This window comes from Numida meleagris, chromosome 2, assembly GCF_002078875.1.
Source record: "Numida meleagris isolate 19003 breed g44 Domestic line chromosome 2, NumMel1.0, whole genome shotgun sequence".
NCBI lineage: Eukaryota > Metazoa > Chordata > Aves > Galliformes > Numididae > Numida > Numida meleagris.
In genome coordinates, this window is record NC_034410.1 from 47,541,961 (window position 1) to 47,557,491 (window position 15,531).

General features: G+C 41.9%; 1 protein-coding gene across 1 annotated transcript in view; it reads right to left on the reverse strand.

Annotated features, from left to right (window-relative positions):
• NPSR1 (neuropeptide S receptor 1) overlaps positions 1-12,077 on the reverse strand; it is a 55,291-nt gene extending 43,214 nt beyond the window's left edge. The window contains exon 1 of the mRNA XM_021388673.1: positions 11,878-12,077. Within this exon, the coding sequence (XP_021244348.1) occupies positions 11,878-12,024 (147 nt within the window). The 5' untranslated portion in view covers positions 12,025-12,077. The remainder of the gene's footprint in view (positions 1-11,877) is intronic.

Consider the following 15,531-nt stretch of genomic DNA (forward strand, 5'->3'; position numbering starts at 1 on the left):
CCTATGTGGCCGTGCAGGAGAGGCAAGACCCGCTTGCTGTATGAGCAGTTCCAGGCTGTGCTCCGTGCCTGAGCCCAGGGATTAGTTTAAGCACACAATGAATGCTGTGTTTAGATGGTTTCATTGTCCCAGCACGATAACTTTTGTTAGTTTAATCTGCCATTTGGGTCACCTCATCTAACTTTAAAGCTCTAAAGAGAGACAGCTACTCTAAATGGTCTTTGTAGTGTAGATAATGGTAAGATCTCAGACATGAGTCACCATTCATCTCACCCACCCTGGGATGGCTGTCTCCCCTGATTATAGAATCACCTATACAAGACAACCAGTGTGGGCAAAAACAACAAACAAACAAGCAAACAACAAACAAACATTTCTTTTAGATCTAAGAACCTCTTGGAAGCAAATTCCCTTTACAACATTTGGCAGAGACATGGTGAAATTATGCTTATGGGGACACTTTTTTTTTGTACAGGGATTGGAAGGAAGCATCTTTTTGGAAGATAAATAAAGCAAGGGGAAAAAAAGTAAGATTTCATATCACATTTGTCCTTGAAATCAGTTGGTTCTCCTAAGGGATTGGCTTGTCTTTTCCATTTCAGAAAAGATCTTTCATATGTTAGAAAAATAAGGGACAAGACTTGCTCACATTTTCTCTGATATGAACTGAGGAGAGCATTTTTTAAAAAGAAATTCTGCATTCCTGTATTGTAATGATAAGACTAACAGCAGAACAAGGCTCTGACACAAATCTTTTTGCAATTCCTGCATAAGAAAAACCTCAGTGTTAGCCAAGCCTGTGCTAGAGGGGCGCTTCCTCCACACGTAGGGGTAAGCATATATAGTCAGTCCTCTTTGCCAAGTTAAAATGAGTGCTTTAAGCTCTACAGAAATTTACAATTAAACCAGTCTGCAAAAATGACCTGGAAGGTGCAAAAGCTGAGTGAGGAGAGCTAAGTTTGAAAGACCATAGACAAAGGCATATAGACAAAGTTTCTATTCATCTATTTGTGGTAGCTGCTGTTCAGAGAGAAGAGAAAAAGATCTCATTCTTGGGGATTAAGGAGCTACAATAATAGGCAGCTTAAATCACTGCAGCCTCTATCAGTCTGAATTAGCTTGCAGAATGAAAACTTCTGTAGGTATTAATGGAATGCTCATCGTGATAAAGGCCTTCATGGAAGCTACAACTGGAATTCAAAATGTTCTTGATGAACTGGAAACATGCACTTGAAAAAACAGGATTCCATTGAATAAAGGAGCAGCACGGGACTCTACAGTGCAGTAGGTGTAATGATACCAGGCCGGGTGAGCCTTCAAAACATCACCCCCAACACACAGCAGGTGAAGGTTCCCTGCAAGTGGAACACTACCACTGTGCCCAGGCACTGTGTGCCCTGGCAGCCCAAGGGGCCAGCTGTACCCAGAGAAGCTGCGTCAGACCCACACTGCCAGCTGGGTGAGGGAACGGGTTGTCCTGCTGGGCTCTGCACTGTGCGGCCTCATCTCCAGCACTGGGTGCAGGTTTGGGCACTGCAATCTAAGGAGGGCTACAAAGATGGGAAGGATCTAGAGGGCAAGGAGCGTGAGGACAACACTCTCAGACATAGGGTTTGAATTTTGGGTGGTTCTCTGTGGAGTCAGGAGTTGATGATCCTTATGATCCCTTCCAACTTGGGATATTCTGTGATTCTACAATGAAAACAACCACAACAACCATGAGACCAACACGAGTGTCCCATGTCTCTGCTCCACTGCACTTAGCTGCTATACTATGTCCACTTTGGGACATCACACTTCAAGAGAGGCATAGGGTAAGGAGTTGGCAGCAGTTTAGAGGATGTACCTGGGCTAAAAGAGTGAATTATTTAAATTGCTTAATCTAGCAAAGAACAGGCTCCAGGAATAGATGAGCATAGCTTTAAAGACATGAAAAGGCTGTAGAAAAAAAAGAAAGAAAGAAAGAGAGAAAAGGAATAATACCTTCTGCTGATCCACTGCAGATCAAAATCAGTGAACCAAAATTACAGCATAGAACTCAGGATGGCTATTTAAAAATTATGACTTACAAATATACTTATATAGATTGACTGAGTCAATGAAATCTTCATCTATGAAAATAAGTCTTAAATTTGAGATAGAGCTGATTGATCCCTGAACTTCACTTCAGCTGTATTTTCTAGAATTCTGTTTTATACATCACACTGAGGTTGCTTAAAAATGGATATGTTTCATTTCATGTTATGTTCATCAAGGAGAAATCCTCTTTTTGTAACAACCTTCAGCAAGGTGATTTACAAGAAGAAAAGAGCAGCACTGTTTAATAATATCTTACACAGACACCTGGATAAAAAGATAATAACATCTCTCAGATCCTTGTGGAAAAGCTTTTATTGAGGGCTGCTTTTGCAGTGTGTATACTAACTACATTACACAAGAACACCATGAGGGAGACTAGTTTCATACAGCAGTTCTTTTAGATTAGAAAAATTAAAATGCTAGTGACCTAATTAAGGTTACAAAACAAATCAAAGTCATGAGGATTTCCTTGGCTTGACTACTACCATTGTTTATGCTGCTGTTCCACAAGACTGCTGTTTGAAGCATGGAAGTGCTTGACATCTGGAGCACATATTCATGTTTTGCTAATTTGCTTTAAGATTAAATCCAGCTTTAGTCAATGAAGCAAGTCTCTTCATGGGTGAAATGTAAGTCAGGAAACCTGTCTGAAAAGTGCACACATTTTCCTTTGCTTGCAGAAGTGGTTTGTTACTTTGTCTAACAAAATTTATGAATTCAATGGCTGCAGTAAGTCTAGCATGAGGTGTACTGTGCTTTATATTTGAAACAAAGTCCATCCCTGTAACCCTTGTGTACCACTCACTCTTGGTTCATGTACCATCCAAGGCAGAAGGGATCCTTATGGATTATAGGCATTTGTTCTACTATGATGTGATTCGTATTTATCGTGTATCAATGACATTGATGCAATAATTGCTGTAGTGTGGGGAGTCGTAGTGGAAAAAGTGGAAATGTGGCTGGCTGGTGTCTTAACATGAGGTTAGGAGGCTTACAGTGAATTCAAGTCATCACTGATCTGGTGCTTTCCTGCTTCATGCCCTCGGTCTGTTGAGTGATGAAGACACTACTATCCTACTATCCCTACTATCACAGGCTAGTAGTGATGTAAGTCTCTGAGCAGCTTTTTCTTACTAGGTGATTAAGTTCTGGGAATATGTGAATTGTCTGACTGCTTGCATTTTGTTCATTTTTAAAATGATGTTAGAACTGTAACCTATTGCAGCGATTGAGATGTAATCATGGAGTAAAGTAGGCAATTTCACAAGGAAGTTCCTCTTAACATGTAAAAAGAGCTCATAAATTTGCTTGCTAAATTGGGAAACTGGCATACTGAAGATCGTGTTCACCACTAGTAAATCACATTGCTCTATTCTAAAGGAAGTTTTAAAGAAAAACAAAAGAGAGTGAGATGCATCTTTTTCTCATCTTCTGAAATAAACACTTTAGCTGCAGCCCATGTAAGCAAATGGAGGACCCCAGGTTTTGCATTATTTTGACCCTGTTATAGAAGACACAGAGCCTTGAATTTTGAATACTGAAAATACATAAGAGAGATCTGTTATTTTAGCTAACTCCATCTAGGGTGGAACAGAAGAGGAAAGGGAAAGGAAAGGGAGAAGAGGAAGGGAAGGGTTAGTTTTTTTGAGGCAGATGAGTAGCATGCAACTTCACTCATTCCAGCTGGGGATTCATAGTCAGTTTACTTCTGTTGGACTGCAGTATTTGAAGAAATAATAAAAATACACCAATGGGAACAATTTACTTAAGAAGCTGCATCAAAGGAGGATCAGGCTGAGTATTAGGAAATGTTCTTCACCAGAGCGTGATCGGACACTGGAACAGGCTCTCCAAGGCAGTAGTCACAGTCCCAAGCTACCAGAGTTCAAGAAGCATTTGAAAAATGTTTTCAAACATAGCGTATGAATTTTGAGTGGTCCTGTGTGGAACCAGGAGTTGGATTTAGTGATGCCTGTGGATGCCTTCCAGTTCGGGATATTCCATGATTCTGTACTGGAGTTCACAATGAAAGGACGAGACACGCGAAATGGAAGATACAACATGGGACATTTTGATGATATATTAGGAAAAAAATGTCAGTATGAGAGCAGTCAAACATTGGAACTGGAGTGCAGAGAAGATGTGGGATCTCTGATTCTGAAGATGCTCAGAAGTTGGTTGGGCACTGCCCTGAGCATATGGTGTATCTTGAGCTTGCTTTTGAGCTTGCTTTTGAGCTTGCTTTTGAGTGGTCAGCCCAAGTAACCTTCAGAAGTCCTCCTGTTCCTGGATTGTACACACGTAAGCATGCATAGTAACTATAATACCTATTTTCTTAAAGAATATAGTTAAAACTAAAGTGTACTTGTATGTATTCAGATAAGAGCTTTGCGCAAGGTGTATATTATTTATTGTACCATAGAAACAAAAACAACTCAGATCTTTTTGGGAATTACTATGCACGTCACCCTGCAAGTCAGGTGTAAAGGCTGATGGGAACGACACAAACATATCAATCTTAGGTAACTTAAAAAGTCATAGGTGGTGTTTAGCTAAAGCATGAGATGAAGTACTTCTGCCAGGGTGTGACTAGGTTAAAAAACCACCTGTCAGAAGTAAAGTGCAATGCAAGTGTAAGATTTATGTCTACTGTGATTACCTACACACTATATAAAAGATCCCCATTCTTGGATGCATTTGAGGCCAGGTTGGATGGGGCCCTGGGCAGACTGATCTAGGAGGTGGCAACCTTGCCCATGGCAAGGGGCTCTAACTAAATGATCTTCATGGTCCCTTCCAATCTAAGCCATTCGATGATTCTCTGATTTTATGTATAAAAAAGAACAAACTTGGCTAAAGTGCCAATAGGAAACATCCATATATCTTCCCATGATGAAACTTCCACCACAATTTGGATTGAGAAAAAAACCCACAGAAATCTGTTTGATGATAAGCCATAGGTGTGTGTATTTTAGTAGCAGATAGCAAGTCTCACTGTCAGAGGACAAAATAAAAGGCACCAATAATTTTACCAAGAGAGAGATAACAGTGGGGATTTTTAAGCTAGAAGTAAGCTTCATGCATTACATACATCTGAATGTGAAAATTCAGATTATTAATACAAACTACCTCCTACTTCAAATGTCAAAAAGAAGAAGAAAAAAGGAATATTTGGGGAGGAGAAAAGCCACAAAAAATAGTTGGATCACTCTTGATTCATTTGCAGATGAACTATGTCTCAGAAGAAAGGAACATGTTAAAGAACTGGAAGATCACTGAAATCTTATGGCCTAGTCGTCACAACTAGCAGAAATGGTACTGGCCATCATATAATAAAAGTATGCTTTGGAATAATGTTTTCCATCTAGGAAGGCAAAAATGAAATGCTATCATACAAGGTACTCCTTAAGGATTTTGGAATGCCATTTGATTGACATCATAAAACACTAAGACTGAGGAAAGAATTATTTCAAAGCTAAGTTTTATATTTTTCACTTTAAATGTTCTTCCCTTGCAGCTGAATTTGAGAGGAAGGCAACAAAGCCCTCTAGGAGTTGATATTTTTATGGTAACTTGGCCTGGAATTGGGCCCGACTCACACTGCATGAATACTATCTCAGCCTCAGGTCTCTCCTGAACCACAGATTTCCCATTTAAGCCCTGGGGCTAAAACACAGCTCTGACTGCTGTGGACCTTGACTATTAATTAAGCAGTTTCTCTTCAAACACCAATATCCCCAAGCAAGCTTAACAAAGGAAGCATCTCACACCTCTCTGAGTCAAGCACGAGCTTTGAATTCAGCAGATGCATTTGTCATGCCCAATAGTTTTCCCATCTCCTGCACAGTGGCTGCTTCACTGTGATGATTTCTCACAGGATGGCTGTGTTAGCCTTCCAGCACAGGATGGATGCAGGTTATTCTGGCATGTATTGTCACATGAAGCCTTCACCACACGTCAGACATTCTGGCAAGAGTCACATCTCCGTGCATCTTTATTCCTGGAAGAAGGGCATGGCTGGAAGGGGACCTAAGATCATGTCTTCTATTCTGCCAAAACTGGGAAGCAGTTCTGCATGAGTTTGTATCTGGATGGTATTGCACTTATAGCCTGTGAATGCTAATGTGTTCTACAGAGGAACATCTAAAATATTTTCTACATTTTAGGTGCAAGGAAAACTATTCACTAAATCAGAATACTTTCTCATAGAAAGGAGTAATTATGTTACGAAGATTATTTTCACTTCTTTTTAAAATATAGCCAAACTCTACTGAGGTGTTTTTTTTTTTTTTTTTTTTTTTTTTTTTTTTTTTTTTTTGTGAATCCTGTTTTAAAAAATATATTTCTTAGCTCTCACTTTACCATCATGGCTGAGGCACGGTTGTTGTGTTTTGGTAAATGGATAATGAACTGGGACATTACTATTCAGATAGTGACCAAGGGGGACATATAGGACAGGTAGTGATAGGACAAAGGCAAATGCTTTTAAACTGAAAGAGAACTAGAGAGAAGATTTAGATTATATGTTATGGGGAAGTTTTTAACTGAGAGGATGGTGAGGTGCTGGGAAGGGTTGCCCAGAAAAGTTGTGTATGCTCCACTTCTGGCCAGGTTGGATGGGGCCGTGGGCAATCAGACCTAGTACTTGATCTAGTGGTTGGCAACCCTGCCTGCAGCAGGAGGGCTGGAACCTGCTCATCCTTGAGGTCCCTCCCAACCCAAGCCATTCTATGATTCTGTTCAGTTATTTCAGGTTTTTTTTTTCCAACAAATGTAGCATAGAAGCTCCCAAGGAAGGAGTTAAAAAGATTTCCCTAATTCTGATGTCATCAAGAATGATATATTTTTCGTTATGTATCTATTTTTCCTAGAATAATTTCAGTGGGAAGAGATAATATTAGGTCACTCAATAGCCCATTCATAATTGTATGATTTTGATAGCCCTATTAAAAACTGTGAAACTGTTCCTTCTTAATCACAGAAAAGGGTAAGATGATTAAATGTGCTTTATCTGTGAAATTAAAACAGTTCACAGACAAGAGACATTCAAAGCCTATTTATACAGGAGATGCAGACAGACACAAACACTATCTATGGGTCATGTGGTCCACAGAGTCAGAGGTGTGAGGGATGCTGGTGTAAAACTGCCTGAATTGGTTGGATCACAGCTACCCCATGCTGGGCTGTTACCAAGCCAGCTCCCTGCTGTGCTGCATTTAAGCTAGTAGATGAAGCCAGCCCACCCAAGAACACTGCAGCTTTGTTTCACAAGGTGAGCAGCTATTGCCTCCTCAGCGTGGCAGCTCAGCTCTAGCAGCACTCCTTACAGCATATTCAGTGCCTGCATTCAGGAGTTCCTGACACTGTATTTGTGTAGACTTAATTCTCCCCCTCTCACTCCACTGAAAGATAGCAAAGTCACTTATGAATTATTCGGTTTGCTCATTTCCCTAAAATGTATGATTGCATTTGCAGAGATTACTCCAGAAATTTGACAGCACCCATTAATATTTTTCTGTTATGTATTCAGTGATGGGATGCTCTGTGCGGTCTGCTTGAAAATCAGAATGAGCAATAGTAAAAGCAAATGCTTTCCAGGAGATAAAGAGACTCCTGCATTTGGCTGAAATGATAGGGACACAGATACTGACTTAAACAGGCTCTGAGGACACTTGGAGACAAACCCTTGTTACCTGATAGCTCTGCAAAGCTCATCTGTGCAAACCTGCTCTCCTTGCATTGATCTTCTCAACGCTTTGCTGGAAGTGATAGGCCCTGATCTTTGTAATGAAGATCATACTCCATAGATGAGAAGCACGTGGTCTTGTATTTGTGCTTACACTAGCATGGCTCTACAGTCCTGTTCAATATCTGAACTAGCTGCAGGTACTGGCAATGCTATGGTGCTGGGGGAGGATAGCCACAGGTACACAGTTCTTCCCAGAAAAAAAACTGTGAATCTCAACTATTCATGAATAATCATTTGTAGTGGATTTAATGTGCACGTTATTTCTCCTAACAACTCTTATCCTTCACTGCCAGTGCTGAGGTGATGCTGCACAGCACAGGGACCAGGGTTCATGGGGCTGGAGGGAAGAAGACATCAATGTATAGTCCTGTGGTTGGGGTTTCCACCTTGCAGCATGGCACAGGGGTTCCCAAAAATCCTTGGGGGAAAGCAACAAAACCTTGTGCAGGTGCGCAGATGAAGGCTCAGATCTATACATCAGAAAACAAAATGAGAAAGTGAAACTAGATGGTGGAAGGTGGGAGGTGGTGGTGGGAATGCCACCTTACCATTCCTGCCAAAGAAAGAATGATGGCTGGGACTTTTTTGTATTTGAGTGCTCTTACCTTTACTTTACTGCATCAAAGTAGAGCATCCCATTGTCCAACAACCATCTTATATAAGAATCGAGCCCTACTGGAGTCCTTCTAAGCTTTGGAGCTGCTGGGCCCGCACAAAGGGAAGTGCTTCCTCCAGCCTTCACAAAGATTCCAGCCTTGTTGGCCTCAGGGACTCCCCACTCAGCTGAATGAACCTATTCTGAGATTTTAGCTTCTCCCCAGGCTCTCTAGGAAGGCTTCTGGATGGCACCTTTTGTCCCAGGTCCCCAAGAGTCAGGTAGGCAGAGCTGAGGGATTCTGAAAGTAGAGGAAAGCCACAGGCAGTCTGATAATCTTTGTCTTCTACAGCTCAGTGTATTTGGTAGAGGACAGTTGATGCTCACAGAGAGTCTACTTACACAGAGATTAAATGTATGTGGGGGAGATTATAAAGGGATGTAATGAGCTCTCCATTGGCCTGGGAGGTTGGAGCTGTGAGTAATACCAGTTTGCACATCTGTTATGAATTTGACGCCACCACAGCCAACAGAATTCCTTGCAGTTGTGGTTCCAGACGGTGAGCTACCTGCACCTCTCATGCAAAGGCCTCAGGCAGTGACATGGGCTGGGCTTTCAGCAACACTTTGCCATGTAGAGGTTGGAACTAGAAGATCTTTAATGCCCCCTTCAAGACAAGCCATTCTATGATCACAGAACCTGCAGGTGGGGAAGAGCTGCTGCCTTTGCCACAAAAAGTTCTGGCTCATCTCATAAACTCCATGACACACCTGCCCAAAGGATGTGACAACAGTTTTGAACATATTGACCATGAAAGCAGCCTTACAACAGACCCGGGGGTAAAGGCTCATCTAGCAGCTGGCCAGACAGCTATCAAAATGACTAACAGAAGGGAAGAGCATGTTCCTCCAAGTGGATGTAATGCTCCTTTTCCCAGCCAAAAAAATAAAAGGAGGGAAAAAAAAAGAAATCTAATTGAACTGGCAAAATGTTTTTTAATCTGAAGCAGCATGGGATTTAGTTATTATGACCTGAAGAGAAATGGAAAGAAATTCAAATGGTTCTAAAAGGGGGAGCAGGGAAGCATTCACAACTCAGCCCATAATAGGACTTTTTTGGCACTGAAATGCTCTGAGTGGCATTATTTTACTTTTGTCACATCGCCGCCACAATATAACCCAGATATTACCTGTGGGTGGGTACAGGCAGTCCTTCTGAAGCATGGGAGGAAAAAGAATACAGTGTTCTCCTTTCATCCCATAGTTTGAGCAGTGTTTGAGACACCCTACAGAGCTGCCAGTGGGTAAAATTCTTAAAAAGTCACTTGTGTAGGAACTGTTTCTGGTACTGCATGAGCATCACTCCCCAGTCCCCATTTATCGGTTTAGTTCATGTTTTCCTATTACATCTCATAAGGTAGATAACACACCTCTGCATTTCCCAAAGAGAAACAGGTGCACTTGCTTGCTTCGTGGTGGATGTACAGCCATGTGGCAATACCCTCATACCACAGTCACAAGCACAGCCCACCTCCAACCTGAGGCTTCTGCTTCATCACCGCACAGGGGTCAACCTGCACCTGTGTGGTGGCTGTTTGTCGATCTTTACAGTCAGCAATGGGCTACAGCATGTTTGAAAGTCCCAGTAAATGGCCAAAGCCCATTTGTAGCTGCATTTTGAGCACCAAGTTCAAACGATATGGGTTTTTAATCCACTCAGCCTGTTCCAAGCTGAACTTTTATTTCTCTAGCTGCCAAACCAGAGCCTTGTGAAGAGGAAGGAGATGCTGGGCACCTTGCTGGAAGGGACAAGGACGTGGCCACCACACAGAGCGTGGACAGGCAGCCCCATCAGCAGGTATCAGCAGCACCTTTCACACATGAGCTCTCACTGAGAGCTGAAATGGCTGGCAGGGAGCCCTGCCTTGCATAGTAGTTGTCAGCAGGTACGTTATTCCTCCTTCCCTGCAGCAGCAACACCAGCTGTCACTTGTCTCCTGAGTCAAAATACTTCCATGCCTATCAGCAGCCAGTAATTGATGTGAAATCAGTGAACCTCCTTGCAAAGTTCATCTTATATTTGCCAAAGCTAGACACCAGGCAGCAGAGTGCAAGTCTAATGAGAAGCTCTCAGCTAATAGAATCAAGTTTCTTTCAGCAGTGGACGAGCACGCATGGCTATCCACGGTATCCTAATTATTGTAATTTACTCAATTTGCCCTATTAAGAAGCGTTTTTCTGCCTGGGGACTTTCTAATCATGGAATTAATTTGTCACTTTTACCATTATAAAATACTGCTCCCATGACATTGTTCAGATTTACAGCCCTAAGTGTGGAGAGAAGAGAGGAGATAAGAAGAAAATCGTAAAAAAAGGTTTTGCTCCTAACTTCTGCTGCTTTCTCAAGAGCCTTTTAAGAGTCTAATATGGAGAGGAAAAAAAAAAAAAAGAAAGGTGTATTGTGTTAAAAGAAACTCCAGTTAATGAACTGTAGGACTACAGATCAACTTTTTCCTTAGTAGAGGTGGATCCCTGTTGTAATTCCACTGATTCCAGGGGCAATGTACCAGAGTACTAATAACCTCCTGGAAGTCAAAACTGCATCTGAATGCATCCTCTGATTTCCACCGTATTGCCAAATGATGTGAGTGCCTGTATCTTTCCATCTGGAAGTGATCTGCTTGGTTCTGAGCTCCAGAGGGAAGGCGGGGTACTTCTTGTAGTAACTCCTTTTAGTAACTTGAGCACAACTTGTACAATGTGCCACTACTGCAGCAACGTAACACATGGCATGCAGCATGAAACTGAGCAATGACAACAGACACGGAAAGCTGAAGCAAAGATGTAACTCAGCACCTCTTTCATCTGTTCCCTACAATCACATATTGCAAGGGTGATGTTTATTCCGGGAGATGAATGAATACACTTCTCACGTCATTCATCAGCGTTCACTCCTGAATCACATGTCTGCTACATTCTAACAGTGATGCTGCATCCTCCTCTCAAGTTTAAAAGAAAACCAAGCCAATTAACTAATTAGAGCTAATCCCTGTTATTTAAAAAAAAAAAAAAACAAACACAAAAACCCTCTCGCTTGTGTGCAATGTTTGTTGCAGCTGAAAAATGAAAAGAAATTCCATGTGCTAATAAGAAATTACACAAAAGATGTGTGAAACTACTACACATTTTTGATTAAAGATCCATGTCAATGCCACTTTAGAAAAACAATACCACCCCCTCTTGTAAGGGGATACAATTGCTAAGATCTGCGATCTGAACTCCAAACCCTGCAACTCTTTTGTTTTCCAGTAAATGCCTCACACATACTGTCAGATGTCTTTGAAGGGCAAATGCCACCTAAATCTGGGATAAAACAACAATAATCCCAGCTGCCTGCCTACAGAGGTGCTGAGATGCACCAAAGCTTGTGAGAAAAGTAATGCACTGGCTGTACCTTAAAGGAGTAGTAAAAGGATTTCCACTCCTCTTCCTCCAGCACTTCGGTGAAAGTCACGGTCTCGGTGCAGGTGACAAGGGTGACATCCAGCCAGCTGGTGCCAGCCAGGGAGCTGCTGCTGGCTGCTGTGGGGACAACCTCCATTGCCAGGCTCTGCTCCAGCTGTCTGGGCGCTTGTTTTCCTAGGAGTTAATGCAGCCAAGCCTCTCCTGTAAAAGCACAGCAGCAAAACCAGCTTCTCACTGCTCCACCACTGGCTACCAGAGGCATCAGGCTTCAGTGCAGCTGAGTGATAAGAAAAAAAGCAAAGTGAAGGAAAAAAAAAAAACAAACAAGCTGGCGTGGTCCCTTTGAGCTCTCCTTCAGCACAGCTCTGACAACAGCCATCCACATGTTCTTTCAGCAGCAAGACCAGCAGCTGGTAAGAAGTCAGCACACGTGGAGCCATCCATGTGCATTTCAGACTGCCAGGCATCCACAGCTGCCACAGCTCTAAAAGCATAGACCTGGAGAGCAAGCGTGCAGTTAACACATCCAGAAGTTGTCCAGCCTCATGGGCTGCTCTGCTCAAGACCAATATACTCCTAAGCAGAACTCTTCTCACAGCCATGCCCTACCAACCCAATTTCTCAGTTTCCCATTACCTGCAGGGCTGGAGCCTGCGGGGGCTGGAGAGACTTCTGGGTGTCACAGCAATGTCCAGGCCTTGGCCAGGGCCATCCAGAGAAAGGGTCTGGTTCTGGCCCATATAGGTAATTGGTACCATTCATGATGAGAAAGAACCAAATCTAATCCATATGCACCAGTGATAGATATTTAAACAGAAATTTGTGCATCCATTGGAATACGATCAGATAAATCATCGTGTTTCAGAACAACCATGTTGAGCTGAAATCGGGGGGGAGAACAGTAACTAATATACTATCCGAAAGAGAGGAGGAATTCTCTCTGAAGTCCATCCTGAATGATGGCTCAGGTTGGCTCAGAACCTCTGCTCTGAGGCATTCAGGCAGCAACCAAGCTTCCTGAAAGTATCCCACCTTGCTTTCTCTTTTCTCTTCTCACCTTGCTCTCTCATACTTATGGAATAAAATAAAACTTCTTGCACTGACTGGTTGTTGGTGGTTTTTTTTTTTTTTGTCTCCTTGTTCGCACGCAGCTGATAGGCTCGAGCATATTACAGGCACTAAGAGGCTTCTCAGTAGTTCTTACACTCCTGCCTCCCGGTATCTCTTGGTCACTGTCATTGCCCTGCTTTGTTGTTGGCTGCTTTTGCTAAAAATGTTTTTTTATTGTTGTTGTTTGTTCGTCTTTGCATTTATTATCAGAATTTTAGGCCATGGGCTGTCTGTGATACCATGTCTATAATTAAGCTAATTCTTTAGGAAAAAACACTTATTTTTCAATCCTGTATAAAGTCATGCTCACTCTCTGAAATTTTGCACTTTGGGTTTGCTCCCTCTGTCCTCGCCAATATTAACCAAGCTATTTGAATACCTCTGAAATGAATGGTGAAACAGAAGACTTTTCTGATTGAATCTCAAAAGCCTGTATCAGGCAAGATCAAATCCCAGCAATTCCTCTGTGCAGAATTGATTCCTACATCTGACTGTGTTTTCCCCAGCCAGGACTTTCAGAAATCTCTAAGAATTTCAGCTTGAGGAGATTTAGGTAGCTTTACAAAGGGAGAAAATGAGTTTTCCCACTGTTTTAACATAAAATACTCTCAAATTATTATTCTAACACATATTTTTTCTAATGCATAACAAAATGCGATTGTGCTTTCTTATCCTAAGCTGTTTCTTTTTTAAGTCTCACTTTGGCAGTACACCACAGCATAAGCATGCTTCCTAAATAGGAAAGATCAAACAACTTTGAGATAATCCTTAAGCAAAGAAAATGGATTATATGTAAGAAGAACAGGGAAGGCTTCTATAAGAAGCTGCTTCATTGGCCATTCTCTTTACCTTGGTCTCAGAAGCCACACAAAATTATGTTTCTCAAATCTAGCTTTGAATCAGAGGACCGGAGAACTTGAGAGCACACAGTGGGGGGACCTGCAGCACAACCCGATTCCATGGCCGCTCTGTGAGACAGAAAGCAAAATCACTTCACCGCTGTGCACCACGTTGATAATTTCCCAGATTTGGCTGATCTGAACCTTCTGATGTGTTAACTCGTTTAAAAAAATCAGGTACATCTGAAAGACACAGAAAAAAAATCTGCTCAGAGCTATATATATATATATATATATTTTTTTTTTTTTTTACCAAGGATTTATTTCGGAGTTGACTTTTCTGCTTTTATTCAGCATCGAGAGGAAACTGCCAAAGTATTACCCAAATCTGTATCTAGTGTCCTTGGAAGAGGAAGGTCAGCCTGCTTAGCTGATGTGCAACTGTTTCTCCAGCATTTGTATCCACCTTTTCTAGCCACTCCAGATAGAGATGACACCAAATTTCTAAATCTTTTAAGACATGAAATTGAAGTGATCTTTTAGGATTTAACTTGTGAATTCTGAAGTTAGTTAGAGGCTGGCAGCTGGAGTAGAAGAGACTTTCCCTTATACAGAGAAATTTCTGTTTGACTTTCCTTCAGAATCTGTACAGACTCAATTCTGATACATTCAAAGACTTCTTGGAACAAGATGCCAAATCTCTGCCTGGGCCCAGCCTGATCTCTGACCAGTTTGCATCTATCAAACTTTGGATCAAATCCCCAGACTCACAGCAAGTGAGTCTGATTTCTACTGATTGAAATTTTGGATGGAATCTTTTGCAACAATCTGTACTTCACTCTTAGTAAAGAAGTAAGGGCATAGAAATCACAGAGCATTTTTCTAATAGTGATGATGAATGATGAGCACTTTACTCCTCTTCCACAGCTAAATGAATTTTAAAGGAAGGGTTTTTTTAGCATCTCCATTACTGTTTGTTGTCAAAATTCAAGGTGGTCCATTCTACAAAAAAGATAGTTGGCCATTTATCTGTATTTGCAAATAAACTGTTGAAGAAGAATAAGCAATTCCTAATGAATTGTCCTTGAGAAGAAGCAAGCAGATGAAGACAGTGCACAGAAAAAATGCCATTAAATCTGTGGACTGTGTTCGTAGAACTGTCAGGCACCCTGGAATTTCAGATCTCTTCATTCTCTTCCCTTCAACGTAACCACCAAGAAAATCATGCATTTTTCAAAGTCCTGATTCTCCATTCCCTCTTTCTGCTGTAGATCAGGATTGCTGTTCAGGGACAGAACCACAGGTAGCTTTAACCAAGAAGAGCCAAGCCCCCTGATCTGAAACAGAAGCCTGATAAATGTGCATTCCTATAAAATATTGAGGCAGTCAACATCCTATCATTCACTGTGCAACAGAAGAGCACTCCTGTGTTTTAGGAGCTGAGCAGGTATCTGTCGTTAAATCCTGCCCTGATTTAAGAGCTGCTCCCCCACTGGAAGGCAGAGGCTGCCTGGAGCTGGTGAACCTCTCTCTTCCTCTGCAGGGGAGGGAGAACAATCTAATGGCTAAGGCACAGGCTTGCCATTCAGAGAAGATATTAAGCTCCTTGCTTCTCTGCAAATTCCCACCTGCCCTTGGCCAAGCAAACCCTTCCCCATAGCAACAGGATCTGTCTGTAGAATGCACGTGGTGGG